Source organism: Phyllosticta citriasiana (assembly GCF_038021145.1).
Source record: "Phyllosticta citriasiana strain CBS 120426 chromosome Unknown IWZ02scaffold_7, whole genome shotgun sequence".
Lineage (NCBI taxonomy): Eukaryota > Fungi > Ascomycota > Dothideomycetes > Botryosphaeriales > Phyllostictaceae > Phyllosticta > Phyllosticta citriasiana.
Genome location: NW_027117284.1, coordinates 1,293,721 through 1,320,652, shown reverse-complemented (window position 1 = coordinate 1,320,652; position 26,932 = coordinate 1,293,721). Strand labels below are relative to the sequence as shown.

Below are 26,932 nucleotides of genomic sequence, written 5' to 3'. Positions count from 1 at the left end.
CAACGAAAACTGAGTTGACCTTCAAAAGGGATTTGAATTTCCGAGTACTAACGCCTCGACCGCTCACAGCTCCACCTGATGCATGTTCAGGAGAAATACCATCTTTATTACAATGAAAAGGCAGCTAACCTCCACGCTTCTCCAAATTCTGCATATTAACCAACTCAAAATACCGGCCGCGCCTCTTGGTTAACTCGGTATGCGTGCCCTCCTCGACCACTCTGCCGCCCTCAAAAACATAGATGCGATCAGCCTTCTGAATCGTGCTCAAGCGGTGCGCAACCGCAATAGTAGTGCGGCCCTGCGCCGCGCGGTCCAGCGCCGTCTGCACCACCTTCTCGGACTCCGAGTCGAGCGCCGACGTGGCCTCGTCGAGCAGGAGGATGCGCGGGTTGCGCAGCAGGGCGCGCGCGATGCAGATGCGCTGGCGCTGGCCGCCGGAGAGCAGCGAGCCACGCGTGCCTAGGAAGGTGTGGAAGCCGTACCTGAGCGGGTTTTGTTAGTTTTCAAGTCCACGGGGGGTCCCAAAAGGGGGAAGTTGAATATGGACTTACGGGAGTGACGAGATAAAGTCCCAGATGTTAGCCTGGCGGCACGCCGCCTCAACGGCCTTGTCCGTGATCTCTTCATTGTCCATGCCGAGCATGAGGTTGTCGCGAATGGTACCGCGGTACAGCGTCGGCTCTTGCGACACGAGGGCCAGCTGCCGCCGGTAGTCGTTGATGTTGTAGCACGCTATGTTTTTGCCGTCAACAAAGACACCTCCTTCCAGCGGGTCGTAGAAGCGCTCGAGCAGCCCGATCGTCGTGCTCTTGCCGCATCCGCTGGCACCGACCAGCGCAATGTACTGTCCCGGCTGCACCTTGAGGTCAAGCCCGCGCAGCACGGGTTGTTCGGGGCGTTTGGGGTAGCGGAAGTGCACGTTGCGGAATTCAATGTCGCCTTCGAGCGGGGAACGGATCCGTTCGCCGTCCGTGGACCAGGCGTCGACGACCGGCTTGCGGTCGAAGAGCTTTTTGAGCTGGATGGCAGATTGCTTTGCTTTACCCATGTCAGGGGCGAAAGAAAAGATCGTCCCGGCTGATTGGGAGCCGAAGGTGATTGATGCGAAGCATAGGAAGAATTGAAAGAGCGTATACTCTTGCTTTCCGATCAGGGTACCGCCGTAGTAGAATCCAACCGCAGTGCACAGGAACATTCCCGACTGCGAGGCGGCGAAAAGCAGACTCGACTTGAGAATCGACTTGGAGTTTTCCCACGATTGCTCTTCTAGCTGTTCATGGTAATTCAGCCAGACGTCCTGCTCCCGGGTGAGAGATGCTACGGTCTTGATGGCATTGGTCGCCTCGCACGCGTAAGCTGCAGAGTTCTTGTATGCCTTCTTTGCGCGAGCCTCAAACCGTGAGAGCACCCAAAATCGCAAGAAGCCGCACCCGAGTAGAATAGGAATACACGAGAGACAGACAAGTCCCAATTTCCAACCGATGGCGAGTCCGAGTGAAAGACATCCAACCAGAGTAGTCAAGACAGTCATGATGGTACCGAGAGTTGGTCCACTGAGCCCTGCCAGGTTGGCGGTGTCTACGGAGAGGAATGTTGTGAGGGCACCAGAGTTGTTCTCGTCATCGTCAAAGAATTCGATATCCTGCCGCAGAATCTGGCGGAACGCTCGTTCCCGAATACGGTGGATCAGCTTCTCTGAGCAAATGGCGAAACACAGGCCCTGACCGGCCAAAGAGAAGCTAAGCGTCGTCAGCAACCAGCACAGATAGGGACAGAGTTTCGTGACTTACAACTGTATACAGGCCAACATGACATACATGATGGACCAAAAGTTGATCTGGTCGCGAAGCTGTCCAAATTGCCAGGGCGGCTTAGCCAAAGCAGTGACTGCCTTTGCATAAAACACCGCTGAGACTGGATTACCGCTCCCTGCGATGACGGACCAGACAATCCCAAGAGCCATTATGTGCCACTCCTCCTTGTTGTATTTGGCTGTCATGACGATGAGTTCCCAGAGAGAATAGTTCTCCTCTTCATCAGATTTTTTCTTCTCCTCAAGCCTCATGCTGGAAATAGATTTATGCGTCTTTAGAGGCCGCAAAGGAAAGAGTCCAAGATTGCCATTATCTTCTGTCATAGAAGTGGCTTTCGGGAAAGAGGAAACGCGCCGAGCGAGCTCCTTGTCTTTGTCGTAGTCGTCATCAGTCACCGCAGCTTCGGTGGCAGCAAATGTTTGCGCGCGCACAAGTTGAAAGTAGGCTTGTCCTCTTTCTATCAACTGGTTGTGTGTGCCCTGCTCCACCACGCGGCCGTTCGACATGACAACAATCTTGTCTGCTGACTTGATGGTGGAGAGTCGGTGCGCAATGACAATCGTCGTTCGTCCGATGGACACTCTGTCGAGCGCTTCTTGGACAACGGCCTCACTCTTGGTGTCCAGGGCCGATGTTGCCTCATCCAAAAGGAGAATCTTGGGATCCTTGACAATGGCGCGTGCGATGGCGACACGCTGCTTTTGACCGCCGGAAAGCAAGAAGCCTCCCTGGCCAACATTTGTTTCAAAGCCCTCTGGCAGCGCTGTGACAAAGTCGAAGGCATTCGAAATTTTGGCTGCCTCGTGTATCATCTCTTGAACCTTTTCTTCTTTCATCCTCTCAAAAGGCGTTCCAATAAGGCCGTGCCGTATGTTTTCGAAAATGGTGCCAGAGAAGAGAACAGGCTCCTGCTGCACCAAAGAGATGTGCTGACGGAGCCAGTGCAGATTCAACTCGGACACATCGTTTCCGTCGAGATAAACATTACCCCTGACAGGATCGTAAAAGCGTTCCACAAGACCAACGATCGTGGTCTTGCCAGATCCTGAAGCTCCTACCAGGGCGGTGGTCTTTCCGGCTTCAACGGACAGATTGACCCCATCCATAACGGTGACTGCTGGACGTGACGGATAAATCATCTTGACATCCTTCAGGTCAATCCTTCCAAGGACACGAGGCAATGTCCGCCCTTCCCTAGAGGCAGGGTCCATCGGCGAAGGACGATCAATGGTGCTGTAAATTTTTGCAGCTGCTGCGGTTGCGTTGGTGAAGGACTGAATCCATGTGTTGACGTTGCCCAAGGAGAAAGATCCAATCATGACAGCCATCAACACCGTGATGATCTGGACTATGGTAATGTCATCGTCGACCAGGAACCGCGAACCCTGCCAAAAGGCCAGAGAGTAGCTGCAAAAGACTATTCCCATCATGACCCCAACCAACATGGCCAACAGGGTCTTTGTCTTTGTCCCCCAGTACTCGGCCGTATCCAGATGGAAGCAAAATTGGTCGGCCAGCTTTTCGCGAGTGCCAAAAGCCACGGCATTTCGAATCGAACCGATGACCTCCTCTGCAACCGTCCCGGATTGTGTGTACACGAAGATGGCATTTTTGGTGTACTGTGTGATGAACCTGGTGCCAATTCCCATGGAGATACAAATAGAGAAGAGTGTGCCGCAGAGAATAAGCGTCAACTTCCAAAACCGGATAAATCCGATGACAAAGGCGGCGATGAATGTAGAGACGGAGGTGATGACCAGCGAAATCTTTTCAGATATTCCATCTTGGACCAGGTTGGAATCGAAGGTGATTCGCGTTGTCACCTCCCCAGCGCCTATCTTGTCGAAGTATCCAACGTTTTGCCGGAGGATGGCAGCAAGGTAGTTTTCACGGATTCTGAGGGTTATTCTTTCTCCGACGTAGATGCAGCCAACAGTGGCGGTGTAGGTGGACGCGAAACTGCCAAGGCCAAGGTACACAAAGTACAAAACATACTTGCGCAGCTCTTTATGAAATTCGTCTTGGTCCATTTGGCCGGCAAACAGGCCACGGAATACACCAGAGAGATGTCCAAATATGATTGTCATGAGTGGTAAGGTTGCTCCGGCAGTGCATGCCATGATGCAGGCCATGCTAAGTATGATCCATTCTCGTCGCTCGGCGTATCGGAAACATGTCATGTATGTGACGATGGTGGACGGCGTTTCCAACTGTCTTCTCAAGACCTCTTGTTCGTTCAGTGGAAGCAAGCTGATCGGGTCTCCGAATTGCTGTCCAGGAGGCGCTCCAAATCCTCCTCCGGGTGGTCCTCCGGGTCCTCCTCCTTGTTCACCTTTCCCTTCCGTCGGAGGAACTGGAGGCACTGGTGGAATCTTTTCCTTTTCGACGTCTGAGGGATACGATGACTTGCTGGAATACGTTCCGGTACTTCTTGGCGAGTAATACATTGATGAGGCCCGCTTGTCGGCCGGTCCATTCCTGCTTGTGGCATCGGCATCCGGCTCGGTCGTTGAAGGGATCCGTGTCGACTGCGTGCTATACAAGGACTTTTCGAATTCGAAAGACTTTCGACGGTCTCGGCGATGGGCCATGATGGATGCCGCGAGAACAGCCCTCGCGCGTGTGCGGACTGTTCTCTTCTGCGGTGCGCGATTACAGATGACAGTGCGTTTTCAAGGAGTCTGATCAAGAAAGCGTCTCGTGGAACGTCATCAATGTGAAAGGGAGCGCGTCCAGCAGGTCAGCGCAAGGAGTAGGAGAGGAATGAGAAGAAATGTATGACCTGACGATTGGTTCCGCGCAACAGAAAAGAAGCACGCAGGTTTGTGAAGCCCCGAGGTCGAGATAGGGGAGCAAGACGAAGACAGTAGCCCATGATCAACCGATTACCGTATTTCACAGGATAGATTGGAGCTAAAGCCACTTGAGGGAAGCTTTGCCTGAGCTTTATTGCTCTTGGCTATTCGGATGCAGGGACATGGTTAAGGCTGTGAGCCTCACAGCCATGTCGTTGGCAAGCCAGATCCCTGGTCTCACTTTGGTAACCAGAAAGTTGCGCTGAGAAGCGCTTCGATGACCTTTGAAAATGCACATGTACCAAGGCAGCGAGACTCTCTGGAGGGTGACCCGATGCAACAATCAATGAAGTCTCCAAGTCGTCCGGCACTGAGCCCGAAGACGCACTTGAAAGATGTTCCAGCAAAGCAACCTTGCTTGACAGTGCTCATGCTGTGACATGGTTCCGGCGCTAGCAGCGATCTTCTGTTCTTGGTGTTGAAGGCAACGTCGGTCTTGGGCACGCGCAGCTCGTTCTCACGAGCGGAAAGCCGATACTTCGGAACGAGACTCTGAGATGGTCATCAAGCTCTGCAGAAGTTCCGGTGGTTGATTTATTTCCCAAGATTCCGACATAGTGCAGGCAAGTTGAAGCGTGTGGGAATGGAGAGAGGTGATGTCGACGGCAGCTTCATTCGACAGGTGGAGAAACATGGATGGTCGATCAGGTAGGTAGCCGAGCCGAAAGGAGTGCACGTCACACCCGGATCGGAGGCCGTGAACGCCGGCCTGAAGAAGACCAGCATCAGCTGCAAACAGAGCAAACAGTTCAAACGCGTCAAAGCTCCGACTTGCCGCTTCACGTCCGGGTCTCAGTCTCGTCGAGCAACGTACCATATCCTTCCTCCGCTGTCCGCCACCCTGCGCATCCCTCGAAATGGCCGACGTTGAAACTGCCCCAGCGCCTCAAGATCAAGCGCGACAAAATGATGTTGTGGATATGCTCCCCGAAGCTCCTCAAGCCGATGAGGACAAGAGCACCGCCGTCGTCACCACCAACGCCGAAGGCAAAAAGGTGAAGAAGATCATTCGGAAGAAGCGCCGTCCTGCTCGACCCCAGGTCGATCCCAGCACATTCAAGGCAGAGCCGCCACCGCAGACTGGCACCATCTTCAACATATGGTACAACAAATGGAGCGGCGGTGATCGGGAAGACAAATACCTCTCAAAACATGCGGCGCCCTCGCGCTGCAACGTTGCGCGAGACAGCGGCTATACTCGAGCAGACAACGTGCCCGGCTCTTACTTTTGTCTCTTTTTCGCGCGAGGCTTGTGTCCCAAAGGCTCAGACTGCGAATATCTCCATCGCCTCCCAACCATTCACGACATTTTCAACCCCAACGTCGACTGCTTCGGCCGAGACAAGTTTTCCGACTATCGCGATGACATGGGTGGAGTTGGTAGTTTTATGAGGCAGAATAGGACCTTGTATGTGGGTCGCATCCACGTCACGGACGACATCGAAGAAATTGTGGCACGACACTTTCAAGAATGGGGTCAAATTGATCGCAGTAAGTGTTTACTCAGTACCACATATTCTCTTCTTGAATCCCATGGCTGACAGGTGAAAAGTTCGCGTCTTGAACAATCGCGGTGTCGCTTTTGTGACATATAGCAATGAGGCAAATTCGCAGTTTGCAAAAGAAGCCATGGCACATCAATCGCTGGATCACAACGAAATCTTGAACGTTCGGTGGGCCACCGTAGACCCGAACCCGCAAGCGCAGAAACGCGAAGCCCGTCGCATCGAGGAACAGGCCGCCGAGGCCATTCGCCGTGCTTTGCCTGCCGACTATGTTGCCGAGATTGAGGGCCGCGATCCTGAAGCCAAGAAGCGAAGAAAGATTGAGGGAAGCTTTGGACTCCAAGGATATGAGGCGCCGGATGATGTTTGGTACGCAAAAGAGAAATCGGCGCAAATAGAAGCCGCGCGAAATGGAGGCATGTTGGAGGCGCCACAAGAGCAGAAGCTGCTCGAAGTTGCCGCTGAACAGGAGGAACAATTCGACCAACAGCGTGTACAAGATAAAACACGAGAAGGTGGATTAGGTGGAATATTTGACGCGAGCACTATCGCCGCCCTCAAGGGATCCGGCGTAACATTCACAGCCGGCAAGAAGGAAGATGCAAAGGCTAAAGGTCCTCTGGTCGCCTACGAAAGTGACGAGGACAGCGATTGAAGGCGTTACTAGGCCCGTCTATGGACATCATCAGTTCCAAGCCACAGCCAAGGTCAATCCTGAGCGCAGCGGTCTTGGTCATTCTTTGTTGAGACAAGACTTGCAAGGGCTTGTGTCGATTTCTACCAGCGCCTTTGGTCAAAACACGGGTGTGGAGAAGCTGATTACAAATACTCGTGATCCCTGCCAGTCAAGCAGGTTCAAGAACCTACAGGGCTACTCCGACACAGAGCAAGGGGCGTAGCGATTCAACAGCGAATCCAAAAGTTATTCAAAAGCCTATTTGGCCGCAGGTCGCTCAGACAGTAAGACAATGGGCCAATCAGCCGTAACAGCATCAGTACCAGTATTGGTAGGATGTGTGGGTTTGACGGGAAAATGGTACCAGAGCATCAAATGATGCCTTGATTTCATAGATTCTGACTGTTCGTTGTTGACATGGCGTCCGTAACAATCGAATATGAGTTCGGTACATGACAGGTAACGTCACAGACACAGAGAAAGCCATTGTCTAGAGATCAGCAAGCACCGGAGTAGGAATAAAGTAAACAATCCAAGGGTGCTCGGTACCAGTGGAGGGGGGACTCTGGATCCGGTTGCCGGTTGCTCTGCGCAAACTGCGTTGGATAGACTTGATTCTCCATTCTTTCGACGTCAGGTCATTTCCAGACCCAATCGTTGCCACCCGGTTGACTGCTGCGTGCGGACCACGTTTCCTGGGGAGACCAGCCCTGTGACCCAAGGCCGAATGAAGGAATGACTCGCGAGAGCAGCCTTCGGAGAAGAGAGCGAATTGGAAGAGCGATGATGGCTGCACGTATTCGGTCGAGCCTCAAATTGAGCAGCTGGCCAACGGGGTTGCCTGCTAATGAGGGCTGCGAGGCCTGAGTCGAATAATTTCGGGCGTTTAGGCGGATGATGACGGCCAATCACGGATAAGTGGGTACGTCCGTGTACGTAATCAGTCATGTGATGAGGGGAAGATATTGTCTTATCCCTATAACTATCTACTTACATAACTACTTTATATAATTAGAATTAGGTAATTATAAACGTGTCTTATTAGTTTAGTACTAATATTACTACTACTATGCCTTAAGAGATATTAAAGATATTATATTAAGTACGTATAGTAGAGTCGTCTTAGCGCGATTTACCCCCCTAGAATAGAATAATTCTAAAGCCTAAGAGATATAAGAATGCTATAAGATGAAGTTATAGTCTAGCTAAAATAGGAAACGCCTTAGTAATACTAAGGGAGGGTCCCCTAGGCCTCTTAATTATCTATTATAAGGTCTATAAAGCTAACTTTACCTATACCCTTATCCTCTTATTTAATACCCTTAAAGTAGCTAACTACCGCCTAGTATCTAGTCTAGGTATAGGGCTAATAGGTGAGAATGTAGCTTATATAGGCTCCTTTAAGGAGAAGCATCTTATTATTAGGATTTAAGAGATAGCCGTAGTTAATCTTACCTAGATAGTTATTATAGTATAATCCCTCCTAAATAGGGTTAAAAACTAATAAGGTATGTAGGTATAAGATAATAAGATTATTAAATAAGCTAGCTTAATAGATGTTACTCCTAAGGACTTATATATAGTTTAGTTTCTTATTATAGTAAATAGACTTATAGAGGATGAAGGCTAAGTTAAAGGTATAGCCGGTCTTATAGTTAAGTTTAATAAAGGTAGGGAGGACTAAGGAGAGGACGTTATATATCTACTTTAATTATATAGGGTCCTAGTAGGCTCTATATAGCTAGATGTAGTGTTTTCTAGTAATAGAAGTGAAGGTAGCCTAGATAGCTACTCTATATTTAAGCGTTTAGCGCTTAAGAGGTCTAAAGATAAGGTTATTAAGGTTATTAAAGAGGCTACTACTCTAGTAAGAGGATATTATTAGTTTAAAGGAAGGGAAGAAATGAGTAAGGATGGTCTTAATATATAGGAGATAGTATATTTAATAAGAGGGTTATTAAATTATTAGTTATAGGGTTATGTGTTAGTACTATTAGGTTTAGTATTAATCCTATATAATAGGATAAGCTAACGTATTATAAGTAGTAGACTACTACTCCTAAAACTCTATTCTAGCTAGAGTAAGTCTAGCCTATTAGATAAAGGCTTTATAGACTACTCTATTAAGTTATTTAGTGAGGCTGTTAGTAGGTATCTCTTTAGTTAGATACTATTAAAACTAAATAGAGCCGTCCTAGTATACTTAGTATAGCTAATATTAATGGATATCTATGTATTAAAGAGATGTTTTTAGTTTAGGAAGATCTTTAGTAATAATCCTAAGCGTTTATTAGTTATTATACTAAAGAACTAGTAATAAGTCTAATCATAAGCGGAGATTCTTAAAGAATTACTTCCACTAAACTATCTCGGTCCTAGTATAAGAGAGAGATAATAACTCGGCTTTAGTAGTAGATTTTATAACGGTAGTTTAGCGCGTAGCCTTCTAGTCTACTAGGCTACTAAATAGTATAAAGATCCATCCTTCGGACGACTTATAAGTAGCTATATCATTACTAAATAAAGCGTCTAAAGCTCTAAAGAACTCCCTATATAGGGCGCTAAGCGCTACTCTATTTAGCCGTCCTTATCTATACTATAGGCTAAGTTCCTTAGTATTAAGTAAGTACTATAGGATGTAATTAGTAGCCTTTAAATGAGCCTTTATGGGGTTTATAAGGTATCTAGCTAGCTAAGATGCGGTAAAGGCGATATCTAAGCATATAGTAATAGCTACGAAGTTAATTAAGCTAATACGGCCTTAAAATGCCTTAATCTCTTTAAGTGTAGTAACGTAGTCCTTAGGTATAAAGAGGTCTAATCTTACTAGGAGTAGTAATTACGGAGGCTTAGTATTAAGTTTAATCGCGTACTAGGTAGCTATCTTCTTAATATACGCTTCTTAGTCTACCTAAAGGACCTACTTAGCCCTATTTCTAGTAATCTTCATGCCTAAGAACTAGTAGATAGGAGCTCTACCTATAATCTTAATCTCCCTCTTAAGTTTAGATTTAATAGCTACTACGTATACTATATCTTTATAAAAGTAAACTATATAGAAGTCATCTATATAGAAGAACACGTATATAAGGCTATTAGAGAAGAGATACTTAATTCCTAGCACTTATTTAAAGCTAAGCTTCCTTAGGATACCTATAAAGTAGGTTTACTAGAGAAGGAGAGCCTCTTTAAGGCTATATAGCGCTTAGTAAATCTTTAATACTATACGGCCTAGACGTTTAATCCCTTCTAGAGGCTAGGTATATAGCGTATATAGGAGTCTAGCATTTAAAAAGGTGTTAATAACGTCCTATTAGTTACACTCCATATTAAATACCGCGATGATAGCTATTAAGGCATAAAAGATTTATATAGTAAGGGTAGACGTATACGTCTCATACTTTATGCTTTATAAGTCTCCTCTTATATAAAGGTGAGCCTTATAACGCTCTAGGAAGAGGTCCGTATTTAGCTTATATTTAAATACCTAAGTAAGGGGTATTATTACTACGTCTAGTAGCTTCTTAACCTACTTAAACGTCCTAGTATCTATTACCTTCTAAAACTCCTTATTAATAGCATCTATAAAGAGGTCTTTATACGGGTATTATAGTATCTACTTATATCTATAAGGTTCTAGAGGAAGATTATTATAATGGAGTACAGCTTACGTTATAATTTACGTAGCTAAGGTAAGGGTGATAGCTAAGGTAAGTAAGGGGTAGAAGCTTTAGTATAAGAGATTAACTAGATAGATTATTAGCTTATTATTAAGTCGCTTTACTAGATGCTTAGGTTCGTCTTTAGCTAAGCGTTTAACGCCGATAATAGGCGGGAATATACTATCTATATTTAGTAAGAGACGTAGTTTAGGTATTATATTTAATATAAGTAGCTAATCTTAGCGTATTAGCGCGTCTATATTAAGCATATAAGGAGGGATCTTATTAGTAATACGCGGTTCTCCTATGTTATTAGTAAGATTTAGCCTCTATATTACGGGATCTATGAGAGTTAATAGGAGATTTAACGAGTCTAAAACGCTTTATAGTATAGCTAGGACGTCTTAAACGGGAAAGATCATGTTATATTAAAAGTTATCCTAGTTAGTAGGCCCCTAATCTTCCTAAAATAGCTTATTTAATAGGAGCTTTTAAGGGTTATAATAGGGCTCCTACTAGTTATGAACTTTCTCTTTTATATTAAAGAGTCCTAAGGCTAAAAGTAGCTTATAGAACTAGTCTAGTAGGTAAGGATTAAGTATATTTAGCGCGTTAACAGCCTATTAGTCCTCTAGCTAGCCTAGGTAATATTATTAGTATTTATTAAAGAGGATGTTCCTAGTCCTTACTACCTTATTTAATGATAGGATCTAGATTTATGTAATTATTATTAAATCCTAGCTAACTAAGTATCTAATATTAGCGCGTAACTCTAGCTTATAAGTCTTACCTAGTTAGTCCTTCCCTATCCTATAGATGTATGCCTTATAGCTAAACAGCCTAATATGAGTAAGATTCGGCTTACGGCTAGTAGTAAGCTTAAACGGGGTTTTCTACTTTAGTTACTATGTTAGGGAGTAATTAACTAGATACGCCGCTATAGTATAAACTTCTAGCTAAAGGTTCTCTAGTAGATTAGCGTGTAAACGTAGGGAATATACTACCTAAATAATTACCCCCCTAGCTCTCTTAGCTAGATCTTATACTAAAGTATATAGCGCTATTAGCTTAATCTTAGTCTTATTATTAAGAACTATTAAGCAGAACTCTAGGCTAGCTTTTAGCTTATTATCCATCCTTAAGATATAGATATCTCATCTAAGGGTATAGATAAACGCTATAAGCTTATTCTATATCTTTAGCTAGGTCTTAGTGTTATTAGCGGGATATAAGCTTATAAAGTCTACTCTAGTCTCTAAGTTATAAGCGTAGAATAAGTATAGGTCTCTATTATACGCGGGCGTAAAGTATATAACGTCTACTACTATCTCTTCCTATAGGGTAGGGAGATAGGCTATAGCATACCTATTATTCATTATAGAGCTCTTAGATCTTACATACACATCGTACTTATTCATACGCGGGATATCTTTAGACGGTATTATAATAGCTACTCCCTCTATGTTATGTTCTAGGTGTTTAATTTACTTACGGCTAATATAGCTAAGGAGGGCGTACTAGGCCGGAGATAGAAGAGACCTTATTAGGTTTATACTATAGTAGGTGATAGCTAGGGTGAACGGTATAGTATTACTAGATTAAGTTTACTATTATTACTAGAGAGTTATAGTTTAAAGATCTTAAATAATAGAGGCGTAAGCTTATTACTTCTATACTTTAAGGACCTAGTCTACTAAGAGAGGATTCCCTTATTTATTAGCTAGCTAGTTAAGTATCTAAGGTGTTTACTAGGCTAGAGTATTAATTAGGAAGTATAGGATGCGTCCTTATAGCTAAGAGAGTTAAAGTAACGGGTCTCTATTATAGAGTATTATATTATCCTATAAATACTAAATAAAGCCGGCCTTCTTAAGGCGTTCTTTAGATATAATATTAACGTAAAAGCCTAGGATGTACGCTATATTATAGAGGTTTAAGTTATATAGGAGGCCTTTAGTATCCTTTATGTAGAGTTTAACTCTCCTATATATAACTACTCTAATCATCCTATTTCTAATGTTAATATCATTATTTAATAGAAGTCTAGTTAGTTTAAAGCTTACACGGGAGTGGTAATTAATAATATAAAGATCTAAGCCTATATCTAGGATCTATCCTTCATTAAGAGCTATTTAAACTAAGTAGTTCTATGGGTTTTAATTAGAGATAGCGACGTACGCGTTCCCTTTACGCGGTTTTATGGATTCATCATCATCTAGTAGTTTAAGGACCTTAGTATCATTAAACTACTTAGGAATAGCTCTCTAGTAAGGCTTAGCCTTAAGTTAGTCTACGTAGTATAATAGTTAAGCCTTCTCCTCCTTTAAGCGGTTATTAAGTAGCTTACGTTTAGCTAGGTTAATGATATTATAGGCCGTACGCGTAGGGCACTGCTTATTATCTATCTTCCTAGTTAAGTCTCTATAGGGACGGCCTTTAGATAACGTAGTAGAACCTTTTATTATTATCTAGTCCTTATATGCTTAGCTTAAAACGTCTTAAAGAACCGTAGTATTACTACTACGGCTACTCATACTAAAGTCTTATCTATATACTAAAAAGGTATTAATAGTAGTAGAAAGATTAAGGTAAGCTAAAAGGAGCTTCTTTATCTAGAGAGTAGATATAGCCTACTTATTAGACTTATAGACGGCTTATATAAAGTACTCTACCATCCTACCTACTTTAGGAAGCTTTAAATCCTCTATATATTATTAGAGATACTCCTATTTACTTACCTAATTTATAGGATCTTATATCCTTAATCCCTTCTAAAGCTATCTTAACTCCTTTAAGAGTATCTTTTCCCTATAGTTACTTATTAGTGTAAACCTATCCTTTAGAGCGCTTATCCTTTCCTTAATTATAGGTTTTCCGTGAGCTAAGTGTTTAGTAGTTAGGGAGTAGGTATCTATAATCTTATTAAGGGTAAGGTACTTCTTAGTTATAAAGTCCTTATATAGCGGGAGGAGTAGTACTTATTATTTATGGGTTTTAAGGTCCTTTTTATTAGTAAGGACTAGTCCTTTAAGGAGAGGCTCTTAAGGCTCTATTTTAGGGAAGAGAGTAATAAGACTAGTATATTTAAGTAGATTATGTTAATTAAGGAGGGAGATAGTCTAGTTAAGCTATCTATCCTAGTCTTTAGCTATATTAAGAATGATGGTAGTATTAGTAGCTATAATGATTTTACTAAGGTGTAATACCTAGAAAGTTCTTAAAACTACCTAATCTAGAAAGGTATAAGTCTTTATAGGGTAGGGTGCCCTAATATTAAAAACTCTACATTTCCTATAGGATTATCCTAATTAGGTATGGTGCTAAGCTTTAATATATAGCTAGGGGGGGCCTACTTAAGTTACGCGGCTCTAATTAGTCGACTAGGTATATATTAGCGATTCCGGGCTCATAATAATCACGGATAAGTAGGTATATCCGTGTACATAATTAGTTATATAATAAGGGGAAGATATTATCTTATCCCTATAACTATCTACTTACATAACTACTTTATATAATTAGAATTAGGTGATTATAAACGTGTCTTATTAGTTTAGTACTAATATCGCTACTACTGCGCCTTAAGAGATATTAAAGATATCATATTGAGCACGTGCAGTAGAGTCGTCTTGGCGCGATTCGGCCGCAAAGGCGCGTTCTCCGGGCGATGACGACGGACAAACGGTGCGGCTGTCGTTGCCCTGGCAACTATCGGCCACCTTTTGTTTGCCTGGCTTGCCCTCAGAATCTTTCAACTTTTTCAAAGCCACCACTCCTCTCTCAGTCCGGATCATCCAAAAGCACTCGCATCCACCATCAAAGCATCCTCTTGTCCTCCACAAGCCTTACACTAAGCAACACTCCTACCCGCCTCACCATGTCCTCCAACGTCCTCGCCGACCGCGACACCAACGCGCAATTCTCCACGATGAACCCTGTCGATGACAGCAAGCCCAAGACTATGGAGTACCACCGCCAGATCCTCGAGTCGCGCATGAAGAGCGGACAGTATGTCTCTTACATTTCCTTTTACTAGACTCACCCACATCGCTCAAGGTTTGACCGTCCTCTCAGACTGGAGGAATCCAAGTACGTCTCGCCTTCAGACGGCATCCAGTCACCCGCCACGCAGAAGCTCGCCGCATTCAAGAACAAGCATGGCCTCCAGAAGTAAGCACAGCCCAAGCATCCTCGCGCAAGCTGCATTCTAACCACCTGAGCTGCAGGGCGAAGCCCAAGACTCTGTTCGGCAAGATGAGCGCCAAGAACATGCAAGCGAACGGCGGCAGCATGTTCGCAGACATCCCGCAAAAGAAGGAAGACACTGCAACCGACACGCCCAGCTCATAGAGTCATGACCCTGCGCCTCCTTCTGGCCTTGAGGGAGTCGAGACAAGAGGACACCAAAGGTGATTCCGAGACGCCGCATCGACGTGGATGATGAGACATACAGCTCCATCACCTGCATGCATGACTGCATGTTTACAATATTCATTCTCGGTTGGGTTGGGTCTGGATCTGGTAATGGTACGGCGTGAGATACCCGGAAAGGACATTCTGGGATGGGCTTTTTTTCCAATCACTACGGTTCCCGTCATCAATCGGCGTCATGGGTCTTATGGAATCACACGGATATCCGCCAAAGGGTGCATTGAAGCACATTTGGCTTGATCAAAATCAAAGTTTACACCTGCTTGCTGCCTCTCATTACTGTGCGATGAATCGGGATGAACCAATTTCGGAGGTGGACCGGGTCTCGGATGTGCATGTTGCCAGCGGCAACGAATAATCGCAACCACATCAACGTGCGCACGACAGCTTGATTACCATCACCGCGCAACCCACGCTATTCTATGGCAACCGAAAGGCGCCAGCCATCTCTGGAAAGCGAGATAGCTGATCTCGAGCGGCGGCTACAGCAGGCTAAAAGCCAGCTGAGAGCGACCCAGACCGATGCGCCTCTGCCCTCGTGCCCCGCCGACGACGATTGTATCACCTTCACCAGTCATCTCAAAAGCCCATTGGCTAACTTGCCTCAGCATTGCATACTCTGTTGCTTCTAGCCGACTCTGCACTTCCATTGGGTTCATTTGCCTTCAGCAGTGGACTAGAGTCTTTCCTCGCGCACCACCGGCCCTCTCTACCCTCTACTTCTCAAGTATCTTTATTCCATCATTTCCTGAAGCTATCGTTATGCACGCTTGCCAGTGCCGGCATACCTTATGTCATTGCCGCCTTTCGCGACCCATCTGTCATTGCCGACCTCGACAACGACTTTGACGCCAGCATGCCCTGTACCGTGGCACGCCGCGCAAGCGTAGCCCAAGGTCGCGCACTCCTTTCTGTGTGGGATCGCAGCTTCAAGCCCCAGCACGGCAGCCCAACGCTGGATACCATTGAAGCCATCGACGCCCTAAAAGACTTCCAGGCCTTGCTCCGGGTCTCCAAATCGAACGCGTATCTAGCGCCAAACGCGCACCTAGCGCCGCTCTGGGGGCTCCTCACGCGCGTGCTCGGGCTGCCGCTGCAGGACGCAGTGTATGTGTTTCTCTTTTCGCACGCGCGGACGGTGACGAGCGCGGCGGTGCGGGCGAGCGTCCTGGGACCGTATCAAGCGCAGGCGGTGCTGGCGAGCGGGGATCTGCGGCGGCGGCTGTGGAGCTTGGTGCAAGAGTATTGGGACACGTCGGTTGAAGAAGCGGGGCAGAATGCTCCTGTCATGGATCTGTGGGTCGGGAGGCATGAGAAGCTGTACAGTCGCATCTTCAACTCGTAGGCTTGCGGCGGTGCTTTTGGGACGATTCTGCCGCGGCTGTGAGGAAATGAAAGGGAGAGCTTTGGTAAGGAATGCTTCCTGAGGCACTGCGTTTAACTTCGGGACTCTGGAAACGTATATCCTCCAAGGCTATCAGCTTCCCTACGACTTATCTCGATGGCCGTCCCAGATATTCATTGAGGTAGTCGAATCCAAAAAGGGCGGCATCTTCCCAATCTGCCGTACCAATGACTTTGTCACGGTGGACCACGCGTCACGACGCGAAAAATGTGCGTAATTCCCTCCGATATTTGGTGAGCCGGGAATACCAAAAGCAGAGCGACTGGAGCACCGATTCAGGTCTTGGAAACACCACCACCTGTGTGTGCCAGCATTCATGCGGGGTCCCGAAGATCTTCGCGGCATTCAATCAAATCATGCAATTCCAATTGATAAATTGTGGGCCAGCGATATGTCGAGGGACCTTGGCAGATTGGCATCTAAAGCCTCATGTACTTCAGGGTAAGGTGCGGGCGACTCCTGCCCTCCACAGGATTTGAGACTCGAGCCGAACGCAAATCAATATGGCTCCCGGGTTCAACTTACCGGCGGTCTTCCAAGCTCTCAAAGCGAACCTTTTTCCTATACTTCTGGCTGCTGTTGTCTTGCATCTCCTCTACAACGAATTCAAACCAGGAATTCGAACGGCCCCTGGACCTCCCCTGGCAGCATGGACGGGTCTCTGGTTTTTCTTCAAAGTCCGAGGCGGGCAAGCACACCGGCTGTCGATAGACCTCCACCGCAAATATGGTCCCCTGGGCAGGATCAATCCGAACAAGGTATCAGTGGCAGATCCCAGAGAAATGCGGAATTTCTACGGGCTCAACAAGGGCTTTACCAAGGTCTACTTCCCCGAGTCTCTGGGAGTGTCCCTGACTCATTTGTTCTAGTGGACTGCATTTTATCCCATCCAAAGCATCATTTATCAAAGACAGTTTCAGGTCAACCTATTTTCGGTCCGCGATGAGGACTACCATCGCCACATGAAGCGCGCAGTAGCCAACGCTTACAGCACAACGGCCCTACTCGACAAAGAAGACGCCGTGGATAATTGCGTCCGAATCTTCATGCAGAGACTGGGGGCCCTCCGGATTTTGGCGGTGGCAATCCCCTTAGGAACGAGTGTTTTAGGGCCGAGGGTCTCTGCAACTGGATTAAAGAGCATGGGTTGGGTGGGAAGGGATAGGGATTTGAGGGCGTGTTAGGATAAACGCGGGCTTTGAGATGATTAGGTGCGATTTTGATTCACTATCGTTGAAGCTCGTCTCCAATCTCAATGTGTCGGCACCACGCATCGTTGTGAAGGAAGAGAGGCGTTGGCCATGGCGACCGAATCCTGGCGACGATGCTACCCCAAAAACGGGACGGGCTGAACAAGTTGCCCTCTCCGGACATGGAGGCAAGTTGAATGCACAAGATGGCGAGCAGGAGGGCCCGCATGGGCCAGACATGTCCGACCGGAGCGAGCCGTTCCGCTACGCTTCACTGTGGATGTTGTTTACAGCCGGGTTGAGACACTACGGCCGAACAGCTGTTGGTCCCGGTCGTGGAGAATCTCGCGTCCAGGTCGACACTTGTGGCTTCTCCACATTCTATGATCCGGAGCTGCAGTCTCAGGGCGCAGCGCGCGTGGAAGCAGAGGGAAAATCGCCCAACATCTCGCTTGCCGGCCAATGGCAAGCACCAGCAGGCGAAAAAGAGAGGGAAACGGCATTGGAGCAATTGATTGATGAGGCGAAGGAGGCATCATCGTATTGACAGTGTTAGCAAGCAGGATGGAGCCTCCATACACGCCTCGGTTGAGCGGATTAATGTCCGATTTGGCTGACTAGATACTGCAGGAGGACTGATGTGGCCTGTGAATCACAGGATGAGGGAAGGCTCTGGTCGTGGAAGAAAAGACGGCGGAGGAGACCTGCACAGAGCGGGCATTCTCGATGATCATGTTGAGGCAGACAACAGACCGCCTGGTGGTGGTTTCGGTTGGTCTGGAGAGGACTACTTGTGGCGTCCTGTCTGTATCAATGCGTCTGCTTGTCCGCCTTGACGTGGACAAAGGTGTGGCGCTTGGAGTTTTGGACTGTATCATAGAGCCAGTGAAGCTGTAATTTTTATCATAAGATATTTGAAATTCTGGAACTATAGATTCCTCGAAAAGGAGACAGGCGTAAAAGATAAAGATCGGTTGAAAGATGTTTCTTGGAGGGATTGTAAGGTGAGCCGGTGAGCCAGTGAGCCCCGGCCAGCTGAACCCATGCCGCGAGCTGTGAAGCATGAAACCCAGTGCAAAGAACCCTGTCAAGTATAGATGCTGTTAGCGCTACTCCAACAAACAACATCAGATACTGTACAGCCTTTGTCGCGAAGAGCTGTCCCCGTTTGGGTCAACAGTCGGAGAGCTCGCGCAGCAGGCGAGGAAGTTGTGGCCGCAGATCCACTCACCGACGACGCAACGTCACGCTTCCACCCACCCGACATTCAACGGACATCGACAATCTCCGCGTTTGCGCAACCAAGTTTTCTCGGACCTCCCCGTACTCCTGACCTCCGGCTGCACCTCAATCGGCGAATCCAGCCTTGCGCAACCGGAGAACAGCCTCGACGCTGCGCGCTTACGGGCACCATCGAACCCCCGACGAACGCTCCCTCCCAGCCCCCAGTGTCCTCTCCTACCTACCCAGACCGCGCCCAACGATCCAATCTGCTTGCTCACAGAGCAACCGAATCACCCTCCAGCTCCGCTCGCAAACGCACACATTCTGCCGCCACAATGTCCTACGACGGTTCTGCAACGCCATTTACGGCGACCACGGCGGCCGCCAACTCGACGACCGCTGCAACCGTCGATCCTTCAGCGTCCGCCTACTTCAACGCCTCATGCATGGACTTTCTCCTCATCGAGCTAGTCCCCATGGCCTACCGCATGGCCGCCGAGCTCGCAGCCCGCGAAGAAGAATACCTCGCCGCCGTGCCGCCCTCGCGATTACGATCGGCCACGAGCAACGGCAAAGGGGGGATGACAAGCCCGGGATTGGTGTCGTCGAATGGCGAGACTGGTGGCGCAGGGAAGGCGAGCGTGGCGGGCACGGCGACGGTAGCCTCGGCGGACGAGGAGGAGTTGAGAGAGTCGGCGCTGTATCGGTTGGATATGCTGGGGTATAGGGTCGGACTGGGTATTTGTGAACGGTGCGTGTGTCTACTCTTCCCTTCGTGGTCGAGCTTCTGGGGTAGTTGGACTTGCGTCAGGGAGGCGTGGGATGTGTTCAAGAGCAAATTCCATGAACATGGAGATGCGCAGCGTCGCCAATCTCACGCGTTCAAAGCAACGCTACCACAAGAATCTCCCGCTCTCGCAGACTGCAAAAGACCACGTCCCTGGAGCCGGAGCTTCCCAGGTCACCAGCTTCTTACATACTAACCCTTTGACCGCAGATTCTCGCGCGACAAACCACGCTTAACGGACACACTGGACGTGATCAAGTTTCTCTGCAAAGACCTATGGACGATGATATTCCGCAAGCAAATCGACAATCTCAAAACCAATCACCGGGGCATCTACGTCCTCACCGACAACGCATTCAAGCCGCTTTCCAAAATGAGTCTGGAGAAGGGCGAGGGTGAACAAAGCCTCAGCAAAGCGCAGCCAGTAAGTCAACCCCCACAAGCCACATTCTCAAGAAGGGAAGATTGTGATTCAAGTGAGAATCAGGCCTTGTCTAACGATTGCTGTTTGTGTCATTGCAGTTTCTCTACTTTCCTGCCGGCCTCATTCGCGGGGCCCTTGCCAGCATGGGCATTGTGGCAACCGTCACGGCCGAGACGACGGGCTTACCGGGCGCGACATTCCAGATACGCACACAGGGCGCCAAATCATAGCACCGAAAAATCCTTAGTTGACGAGTCTGTTCGCGTTGTTGCCGTCGTCGCCGTGATACGTGCTTGCCCGCAGAGACTGGGCTTGACGATGACGGCTTGAGTATAAAGGCGGATGGAGGAGCTGCCTGGGCCCTACGATGAGATGCATGGGCAGGTAGTCTGAGATTAAGAATGAGATCTTTGGGCATGTGGGAGACGTTGCGTGCCTCTGACTCTCTCATGTCGCAGTTTCCACACAAGCGCTTTGGGCTGAGCGGCTTCGGCGAACATGCGATGTCAAAGGCGCTGCGGCGTGAGGCTGGATCCCAAAAGAACAAAACAGCCAGCCTGCTTGCGATTGAGAGATGGATAGGGGGAGAGAGGGGGAAGACAGAGCCATTCGCGATTGGCGAGCGGACAAAGCGGCAACCACACAAAAGGTCAGCCAGCTACCAGATCGACCCCGGCCTATTCCTTCCGACTCAGCCGAATTTTTGAATGCTTCATCCCCTCCACGCAGCAGCAGCAACAACAGCAGGGCAGTTTGCGCCACAAGGACGAAGAAAGGAAAGAGAACATCCCCTTCTTACCACGGCGCAATGTGGCCCTACCATTCTCTCACAATTTCCCCCCTTTCCATCATACCACCACCACCACACACCACGTCGACAGCAGCTGAAGGTACAAGGAAGAGGCCTGAAGAACCGAAGAGCGCGAGCTGTCTTACCTACATCTATCTGGCGTCAGGAGGCGCCTTGCGAAAAGAGTGATGATTTCGGACAAGGGGACAAGTGAGTGGTGTAGGGAGAATATGGGATGGGATGGAGGGGCAGAGCGCGTGCAGACGGGCTGGTTTGAGTTGGATTGGATTGGCCGAGGAAGAAAGCGAGCAGGGAAGAGAAGTGTGGGTAGAGAGATAGACGATGGAACAAGGTGAAGAGCGCGACACGACAGTACAGTACAATCAATCAATCAATCAATCAATCAATCAATCAATCGATACAAGCAACTCGGTCTATGAACAAGAGAGAAAAGGTGTGCTGTGAACCAAGCTAGACACACACCTACCTACCTGGTACCTACACATACATATACCCACATGCGTACATCCCCTCGCACGACCAGCACCACCACCTTCTTCCCTGCCCTCCCCACCTCTCCCCACCTCTCCATCGAGCAATCAATCAACCCACCCACAGTGGAGCAGAGAAAGAACGGGAGCGGAACGAGGACGGGACAACCCGGAGCGGAGCAATCAGCGACTAGGGAGAAGTCGGAACGGATCCGCTTCAGCGACCCACTTTCCATTGCCATTCGTTCTCATTGCACCCACCCATCCCTTGATTTACAGTGGTTTCCCCCCCCCCCCCCCCCCCACAATTTCTCGTCTCGCTCCTCTTCCAGGGGGACACGGGACTCGAGGGAGGGAGGTATAAATACCCGGACGCGCGGGCGCGTCATTATGTTGTGTCCGGGCGGCCACGACGTTGTCTTCCTGACCTTTTCTGCACTGCACGGCACTTTTGTACCCCGCCAACATGTCACATCATATCATTCGACCGTTTGATTCATCATTTCTTGAATTGAACTTGGGCTTTTCTACCACAGAACCCGCAGAGATGGAGAGCGCAAATGGTCTGTCTGGCCATCGTCTCCGTCTGGAATTCCAAGTTCATCCCTCTCCAGGTCATGCCATCATGCAGTATATCTCCCCCTTCCATTCCAATCATCCATACTCAACAAATTGGAAACCGCCGTTCGCCCGGAAATCTCAAGTCGAAAAGAGGATTCGTCTCGTCTAGAAAAGGTCGTCCGTGTCGGAATCGATTGTGGTGTCTCACAATCTAACTGCCAAACAATCAGTCCCCACCATTAGCCTGTCAACTAACAACAGCAGAGGCGGTGCCTGCTTTGGCACTGCGCACAAGACGCATTCTTCAAAGAGGTGGGCGGGCCATGACTTACTTGGTGGGAGGGTTCTTGACAAATTCGACACCCTTGTCAATGTTGGTCTTGAGGCCCTTGTAGGCCGCCTCGAGCAGCTTCTTCTCGTAGTCATTCGCACTGCTGACGACGTTGTAGGCCTTCTTGGCACCATCGGGCTGCAGAACAGGTCAGGACACCAATTTCCTATTTCCGCAGTCAAGTACTTACACCAAGCTCGACAGGGACCGAGAAAAAGTCGACGCCAGTCTCCTTGGCAATGGCGTCACCGCCCTCGACACCGGGAAGGTAGACGTAGGTAGGCTCGATGATGCCAGACTCGCCCTTGACGGCCTTGAGCACCTTCTCGGCGAAACGGAAACCAGCGTAGGCCATCGAGAGCGTAGCGGAACCGGCACCGTCCTTGGCCTTGACGACCTCGTCACCACCAAACTGGACGCCTGCCAATGAATTAGCGGGGTACGTTGCGCGAGTGTAGGGAGGTACATACGGTTGACAAGAGCATCGAGCTTGTCAGCGGGGATGTTGGCCTGGGGCTTGGCCTGGCTGAAGAGGGGAACAATGGTCTCGCCCGAGTGACCACCAATGACGGGGATGTTCAAGTTCTGGGGGTGCTTCTCGCCGACAATCTCACCAACGAAAGTCTCGGCGCGAACAACATCAAGAGTGGTGACACCGAAGAGCTTCTTGGGGTTGAAGACGCCAGCAGCCTTCAGAACCTCAGCAGCGATTGGGACGGTGGAGTTGACTGGGTTGGAAATGACCAGGACGTAGGCGTTGGGAGCGAATTCGGCAACACCCTTGACCAGGTCACGCACAATGCCGGCGTTGATCTTGAAGAGGTCGTCGCGGGTCATGCCAGGCTTACCTGTAGCCAGTCAGATAATCACTAAGGTGCATGCCAATTGTGCAGGAGTCGCTCACGAGGAATGCCGGCAGGGATGACGACAATGTCGGCGCCCGTGAAGGCCTTCTTGAGACCGTCATCCTTGGGCAGGTAGCCAGAGATTTTCTGAGGGCGGATTATCAGCAGAAGCTTCGCAAGTACGGAAGGAGCGGGTGGGCGTACGGCCGTGGACGAGATGTGAGAGAGGTCGGTCGCAACGCCGGGGGTGTTGACGACATCGTACAGGGCCAGCTCATCAATGAGCGGGGAGACCTTCAAGAGGAGGGACAGCGGCTGCAAGGCGTTCGGTCAGCGATGTAGCGACGGAGCGGAGTGCTCAATCTCACCTGTCCGATACCACCAGAGGCACCAGCGACGACTGCGAGGGTTCAGCTGGCCTGTTCGCCGAGTGAAATCCTGTGACGGGGGCCCCACCTGCTTTGACCATTTTGGCGGGTTTGTTTGGACGAGAGGTAGGTTTCGGTGTAGAGGAAATTGGAGGGTTCTGAGAGGAGGCTGTTGTGTACGAGTAAGCAGGAGTCGACGAGCTTGCAAGAGAGGTTGTGAAGAGAGGTCGTGAATGTGTAGTGGTTAAGAGAGCAGAGGTGGAGGGGTGAAGCTTAGGTTAAGGCAATCAACGACACGCGGGGAACTGGTGTGCGGGCGGGGCAGCTGGAGGCCAGTACACCAGGGCACCTCACGTACCTGCAATTGAGCGTGATGGGTGAATGTTGACGCCGAGTGGTTGATTGTTGATGCGAAGAATTTTCTGCAGCGCCAGAGCCGCACACGATATTCTTATACTCTGCCAGCTTCGACGTTAGCCGGGACTGCATCTGATCGAAACCTTAACCTCCCGTCGTGGCACTCCGTAAGCGCCAACAGGGTCCCTCTCTGGGCCAGAAGTATCCCCCGAAGGCCACTCTGCCACGGTATCTTTGTCCCGACATGCCAAGCTGCTGACAAGATACAGTGTACGACACATGTGCCCCACTCACAGCCTCTACACGATAGGCAGCCTGTCAATAAGAGCGTCGTCGACAGACAGCATGGTATATGTGCACGTTTCTCTAACGCCTTCTGGCTTAACCATTGGGTCTCAAGGCTTAGCCTCCCACTGCTACATCCCGTCATCAACATGTGCCTGTTTGACGTCAAACCCAATCCTCGCTCGCTACGCCTGACGTCTCAATGAGAGTGCCCACCGAGCAGTGCTGGCTAACCCTAAACCCCTTTCCCCGTCCACGTCTTCTGGTATTCACCCCATGCCATTAGCTGGCCTCATGACACCTTCACTGCTTGCGCCAAATGCCACGGCAAACGTCACTTAGCCGCCACAAATCACGCAGCGGAATGCCGTCAACGCCTCGGCCAAACAAGACCCTCTCGACAATCATTGTTGCTTTCTCGGGACATCTCGGGACAAGAGCATGCAGCCGACGACCCGTCCAAACCCTTCCGTCATCCATCACGACCACTGCGACGAGAAGAAAGCGGAAAAGAAGTCTTGACCACCCTGTGAGTGGGAAACGCCTTGCTGTCCTTTCGAACGACGCCCTGCCCAAGGCCCTCCAAACAGCCGGGGAGCCGCCATTTTCCATCCCCAGCCAGCCCTGCCAAACCAAGTGAGATATCTACCTCCGGCCTTATGCGTCCTCCAGCCGTAGCCCAGGAATAGCGTCTCCCGAACCCCAGCCCTATGATGCAATCAGAATGCCGAAATGTAATCAACTAAAGATGAAGAAGAAGAAGAAGAAGAAGAAGAAGAAGAAGATGATGATGATGATGATGAAGGAGAAGAAGAGGAAGAAGAGGAAGAAGAGGAAGAAGAGGAAGAAGAGGAAGAAGAAAATAACACAAAATGTGGCCAACTTGTCTTTGCGCGCCCCATGGCTCCGTGCCACACACAAGCCCCTCCGCGAAGGAAATAATTGTTTTTAAAGTTGGAGAAGAAGAAATGAAGTAAAGCTCATCGTCATGTAGAAAGAAAAACCGCTCGGCACAGCCGTCCGCTTGTGCCCAAGACTCGCAACTCTTCGCCGCGGCGGACGGAGACTACGAGACCCTCAAAGAAACCATGCTACCCCACGTAGTCTTCCCTGTCCCCTTCAGCATCCGCGTCGGCCTCTGCACCTGGGTCGTGGGCCCCATAGCTTTGACTTGGATCACCTGCGCCCGTTGGGTCTGGAGCTCGTTGTCCTCCAACCGCATACATCTGCTGATCGCAGCAGTTAGAAGATTGGAAGACGCGTCATGGTTGCCGATTTACCTGTTGGGGCGCCATCTGGTAGCCTCCGTACATGGACGGATCAAACATCTGTTGCGGCGCCTGGCCGTACGCCGCGGATGGGTCGCTCTGCACCGGTGGCGCAAACATGCCTTGCTGCTGAGCGCGATAGTCTTGTTCCATGTGCGGCGCCATGCCATAGTCGGGCGGCGCCATTGGGTGAGGCGGCGGGTGCATGCCCGTTTGCTGAACCGCGCCTGGCTGGGCCTGCGCATTCGCCTGAGCCTGCGCCGCCGAACTGCCCTGGCCGCCGGACCGCTTGTGGGATGTAGCCTCCTCGCGAGGCACAATATCGATCAAAAAGTCAAACATGTCCGACTTGGCCAACGCATTTGCGATATCGGAGCGCTGCAGCGTGCGCCTCTTGTTTTCCTCGGCGTGTATCCAGGCGCGCATCGTCAGCTCCGTGATGAAGATGTCGCAAGCCTTTGCAAACAGGATGGGGGCCTCGGCCGATATCATCTTAACTTCTGGATCGGCCTTCATGACCTTCTTTATCCGCGCCAGAGGCAGTTGGTGGAGCTTGTAGTCATGATCGTCCGTCTCGAGCTTGGTGACTTGCTGCTGCCAGTAGGTGTTGAGGATATCGCGATACTGGCCAGTAAGGCCCTGGTTGACCTAGAGGCGCGTCAACACGACCGCGTCGCGCGGCGAAGAAGGAAGAGTGCGTACGTTTGCCCATTGACCTGTAAAAACCTCTGGATTCGGCGCGTGGCCTTGCGCAGCTATCTAGACGGTGGAATCAGCAGGGCGGACGGCGGGCTGGGGAGTTTTGGACGCACACTTGCGCTCGCTCCTGCAAAGAATGTGTGTCAGTGATTGCGCTTCGAGGTCTTGGCTGGGCCGGGAAAGCTTGACATGACATGCAAGGCTCACGGCGACGACGTACCGTAGTGGCCGCCATTGGCAGGGTCGTAGAGAGGATTTCCATTCTGGCCGTCGTAGCGGCGGGGCGGAGCCTGCTGTCGCATCTTTTGCTGACCGTGTCCTTGGAGATTTGATGGGTCCATGATGGCTAGGCCGATTGCGCACGCACTGGCGGCAAGAGGGCTACCATTCGCTGGGCGGGCTGCTGTGCTGGACCGAAGCGCACGAGAGTGCAGGCGGGCGCGGGGAGCAGGAAATTGATTCGCCGGCGGGGTGGCAGTCGTTGCGGCGGTGATGGAGAACTGTGGATGCGATGGAAGCGGGTGTTGCAGGCTCGTAGCGTCAGAGATGCGGTGAACTGGAAGGCTGACTATGTAGGAAGAATGAAGTGGGGAAGGCAGAGCCGGACACGGCAGGAATAATTGTTCGCTTCGCGTCCAACCTGGCGTCTGGTCTTGGATGCCAGCGACCGCGATAATTGAGGCCGACTATACTCTATCACCTACTTGGCCTCGAGAGCTATGTTTGGTCCGGTCCGTCCCTGTGGAGCGGCGGGTTGCGCAGCGAATCGGCGGGCGTGTTGGCCTGGTCCTGGTCCTGGTACGGCGGTGCGGTTCGTTGCAGGGGCTCTCTGCTGTTACTGACACGGTCTCGACTGAAGAAGACGATGATGATGATGATCCTATATAAACAACGCCCTGCGCCGCAAGACGAGCCAGCTCAGTGCTGCTGCTGCTGCTGCTGCTGCTGCTGCCGCCGCGCC

At 49.6% G+C, this 26,932-nt stretch overlaps 9 protein-coding genes across 9 annotated transcripts; 6 read left to right on the top strand and 3 right to left on the bottom strand.

Moving 5' to 3' along the window:
- Window positions 1-14: 14 nt before the first annotated feature.
- Window positions 15-4,768, bottom strand: IWZ02DRAFT_279624 (ABC multidrug transporter Mdr1). The gene is made up of 3 exons (XM_066763619.1): window positions 1,794-4,768; window positions 555-1,742; window positions 15-485 (listed from the first exon to the last, which is right to left on the bottom strand). The coding sequence occupies exons 1-3, from the start codon at window positions 4,406-4,408 to the stop codon at window positions 125-127; spliced, it is 4,164 nt and encodes a 1,387-aa protein (XP_066622477.1). The 5' UTR covers window positions 4,409-4,768; the 3' UTR covers window positions 15-124.
- A 617-nt stretch (window positions 4,769-5,385) lies between these two features.
- Window positions 5,386-7,159, top strand: IWZ02DRAFT_279605 (uncharacterized protein). The gene is made up of 2 exons (XM_066763618.1): window positions 5,386-6,163; window positions 6,225-7,159. Exons 1-2 carry the CDS (start codon window positions 5,530-5,532, stop codon window positions 6,830-6,832), a joined length of 1,242 nt encoding a protein of 413 aa, XP_066622476.1. The 5' UTR covers window positions 5,386-5,529; the 3' UTR covers window positions 6,833-7,159.
- Window positions 7,160-14,183: 7,024 nt separating this feature from the next.
- IWZ02DRAFT_452870 (uncharacterized protein) lies at window positions 14,184-15,208 on the top strand. The gene is made up of 3 exons (XM_066767626.1): window positions 14,184-14,523; window positions 14,590-14,685; window positions 14,742-15,208. The coding sequence occupies exons 1-3, from the start codon at window positions 14,393-14,395 to the stop codon at window positions 14,863-14,865; spliced, it is 351 nt and encodes a 116-aa protein (XP_066622475.1). The 5' UTR covers window positions 14,184-14,392; the 3' UTR covers window positions 14,866-15,208.
- A 134-nt stretch (window positions 15,209-15,342) lies between these two features.
- IWZ02DRAFT_278572 (urease accessory protein UreF) lies at window positions 15,343-16,573 on the top strand. Its single transcript, XM_066763609.1, has 2 exons — window positions 15,343-15,504; window positions 15,555-16,573. Exons 1-2 carry the CDS (start codon window positions 15,369-15,371, stop codon window positions 16,289-16,291), a joined length of 873 nt encoding a protein of 290 aa, XP_066622474.1. The 5' UTR covers window positions 15,343-15,368; the 3' UTR covers window positions 16,292-16,573.
- Window positions 16,574-17,682, top strand: IWZ02DRAFT_279534 (uncharacterized protein). The gene is made up of 2 exons (XM_066763617.1): window positions 16,574-17,172; window positions 17,221-17,682. The coding sequence occupies exons 1-2, from the start codon at window positions 16,855-16,857 to the stop codon at window positions 17,533-17,535; spliced, it is 633 nt and encodes a 210-aa protein (XP_066622473.1). The 5' UTR covers window positions 16,574-16,854; the 3' UTR covers window positions 17,536-17,682.
- On the top strand, window positions 17,517-18,363 carry IWZ02DRAFT_278574 (uncharacterized protein). Its single transcript, XM_066763610.1, has one exon. The coding sequence runs from the start codon at window positions 17,555-17,557 to the stop codon at window positions 18,086-18,088; it is 534 nt and encodes a 177-aa protein (XP_066622472.1). The 5' UTR covers window positions 17,517-17,554; the 3' UTR covers window positions 18,089-18,363.
- Window positions 18,364-19,100: 737 nt separating this feature from the next.
- Window positions 19,101-20,206, top strand: IWZ02DRAFT_378748 (transport protein particle component; the record flags this gene model as incomplete). Its single annotated transcript, XM_066765007.1, has 4 exons — window positions 19,101-19,366; window positions 19,406-19,516; window positions 19,763-19,976; window positions 20,075-20,206. The coding sequence occupies 4 exons, from the start codon at window positions 19,101-19,103 to the stop codon at window positions 20,204-20,206; spliced, it is 723 nt and encodes a 240-aa protein (XP_066622471.1).
- Window positions 20,207-21,887: 1,681 nt separating this feature from the next.
- IWZ02DRAFT_278977 (malate dehydrogenase, NAD-dependent) lies at window positions 21,888-23,732 on the bottom strand. The gene is made up of 9 exons (XM_066763614.1): window positions 23,721-23,732; window positions 23,451-23,531; window positions 23,363-23,394; window positions 23,199-23,309; window positions 23,054-23,141; window positions 22,620-22,997; window positions 22,340-22,569; window positions 22,151-22,287; window positions 21,888-22,029 (listed from the first exon to the last, which is right to left on the bottom strand). Exons 2-9 carry the CDS (start codon window positions 23,461-23,463, stop codon window positions 22,023-22,025), a joined length of 996 nt encoding a protein of 331 aa, XP_066622470.1. The 5' UTR covers window positions 23,464-23,531; window positions 23,721-23,732; the 3' UTR covers window positions 21,888-22,022.
- A 1,268-nt stretch (window positions 23,733-25,000) lies between these two features.
- Window positions 25,001-26,574, bottom strand: IWZ02DRAFT_278615 (nuclear transcription factor Y subunit C-3). The gene is made up of 5 exons (XM_066763611.1): window positions 26,192-26,574; window positions 26,085-26,098; window positions 25,975-26,031; window positions 25,285-25,920; window positions 25,001-25,233 (listed from the first exon to the last, which is right to left on the bottom strand). The coding sequence occupies exons 1-5, from the start codon at window positions 26,310-26,312 to the stop codon at window positions 25,096-25,098; spliced, it is 966 nt and encodes a 321-aa protein (XP_066622469.1). The 5' UTR covers window positions 26,313-26,574; the 3' UTR covers window positions 25,001-25,095.
- Between the last annotated feature and the right edge of the window lie 358 nt (window positions 26,575-26,932).

Bases quoted from the DNA above. Each gene is read 5' to 3' on its own strand.
- IWZ02DRAFT_279624 (XM_066763619.1), bottom strand. From the start codon at position 4,408: ATGGCCCATCGCCGAGACCGTCGAAAGTCTTTCGAATTCGAAAAGTCC. The intron at 1,743-1,793 runs GTAAGTCACGAA...GACGACGCTTAG, and splicing joins ATGTTGGCCTGTATACAGTT to CTTCTCTTTGGCCGGTCAGG. The intron at 486-554 runs GTAAGTCCATAT...AAACCCGCTCAG, and splicing joins GACTTTATCTCGTCACTCCC to GTACGGCTTCCACACCTTCC.
- IWZ02DRAFT_279605 (XM_066763618.1), top strand. From the start codon at position 5,530: ATGGCCGACGTTGAAACTGCCCCAGCGCCTCAAGATCAAGCGCGACAA. The intron at 6,164-6,224 runs GTAAGTGTTTAC...ACAGGTGAAAAG, and splicing joins ATGGGGTCAAATTGATCGCA to TTCGCGTCTTGAACAATCGC.
- IWZ02DRAFT_452870 (XM_066767626.1), top strand. From the start codon at position 14,393: ATGTCCTCCAACGTCCTCGCCGACCGCGACACCAACGCGCAATTCTCC. The intron at 14,524-14,589 runs GTATGTCTCTTA...CCGTCCTCTCAG, and splicing joins TCGCGCATGAAGAGCGGACA to ACTGGAGGAATCCAAGTACG. The intron at 14,686-14,741 runs GTAAGCACAGCC...CCTGAGCTGCAG, and splicing joins AACAAGCATGGCCTCCAGAA to GGCGAAGCCCAAGACTCTGT.
- IWZ02DRAFT_278572 (XM_066763609.1), top strand. From the start codon at position 15,369: ATGGCAACCGAAAGGCGCCAGCCATCTCTGGAAAGCGAGATAGCTGAT. The intron at 15,505-15,554 runs GTATCACCTTCA...AACTTGCCTCAG, and splicing joins GTGCCCCGCCGACGACGATT to CATTGCATACTCTGTTGCTT.
- IWZ02DRAFT_279534 (XM_066763617.1), top strand. From the start codon at position 16,855: ATGGCTCCCGGGTTCAACTTACCGGCGGTCTTCCAAGCTCTCAAAGCG. The intron at 17,173-17,220 runs GTCTACTTCCCC...CATTTGTTCTAG, and splicing joins TCAACAAGGGCTTTACCAAG to TGGACTGCATTTTATCCCAT.
- IWZ02DRAFT_278574 (XM_066763610.1), top strand. From the start codon at position 17,555: ATGATTAGGTGCGATTTTGATTCACTATCGTTGAAGCTCGTCTCCAAT.
- IWZ02DRAFT_278977 (XM_066763614.1), bottom strand. The intron at 23,142-23,198 runs GTACGCCCACCC...ATCCGCCCTCAG, and splicing joins CTCACATCTCGTCCACGGCC to AAAATCTCTGGCTACCTGCC. The intron at 22,288-22,339 runs GTAAGTACTTGA...CCTGTTCTGCAG, and splicing joins CGGTCCCTGTCGAGCTTGGT to CCCGATGGTGCCAAGAAGGC.
- IWZ02DRAFT_278615 (XM_066763611.1), bottom strand. From the start codon at position 26,312: ATGGACCCATCAAATCTCCAAGGACACGGTCAGCAAAAGATGCGACAG. The intron at 25,921-25,974 runs GTACGCACTCTT...ACGCGCCTCTAG, and splicing joins TTACAGGTCAATGGGCAAAC to GTCAACCAGGGCCTTACTGG. The intron at 25,234-25,284 runs GTAAATCGGCAA...TGCTGCGATCAG, and splicing joins ACCAGATGGCGCCCCAACAG to CAGATGTATGCGGTTGGAGG.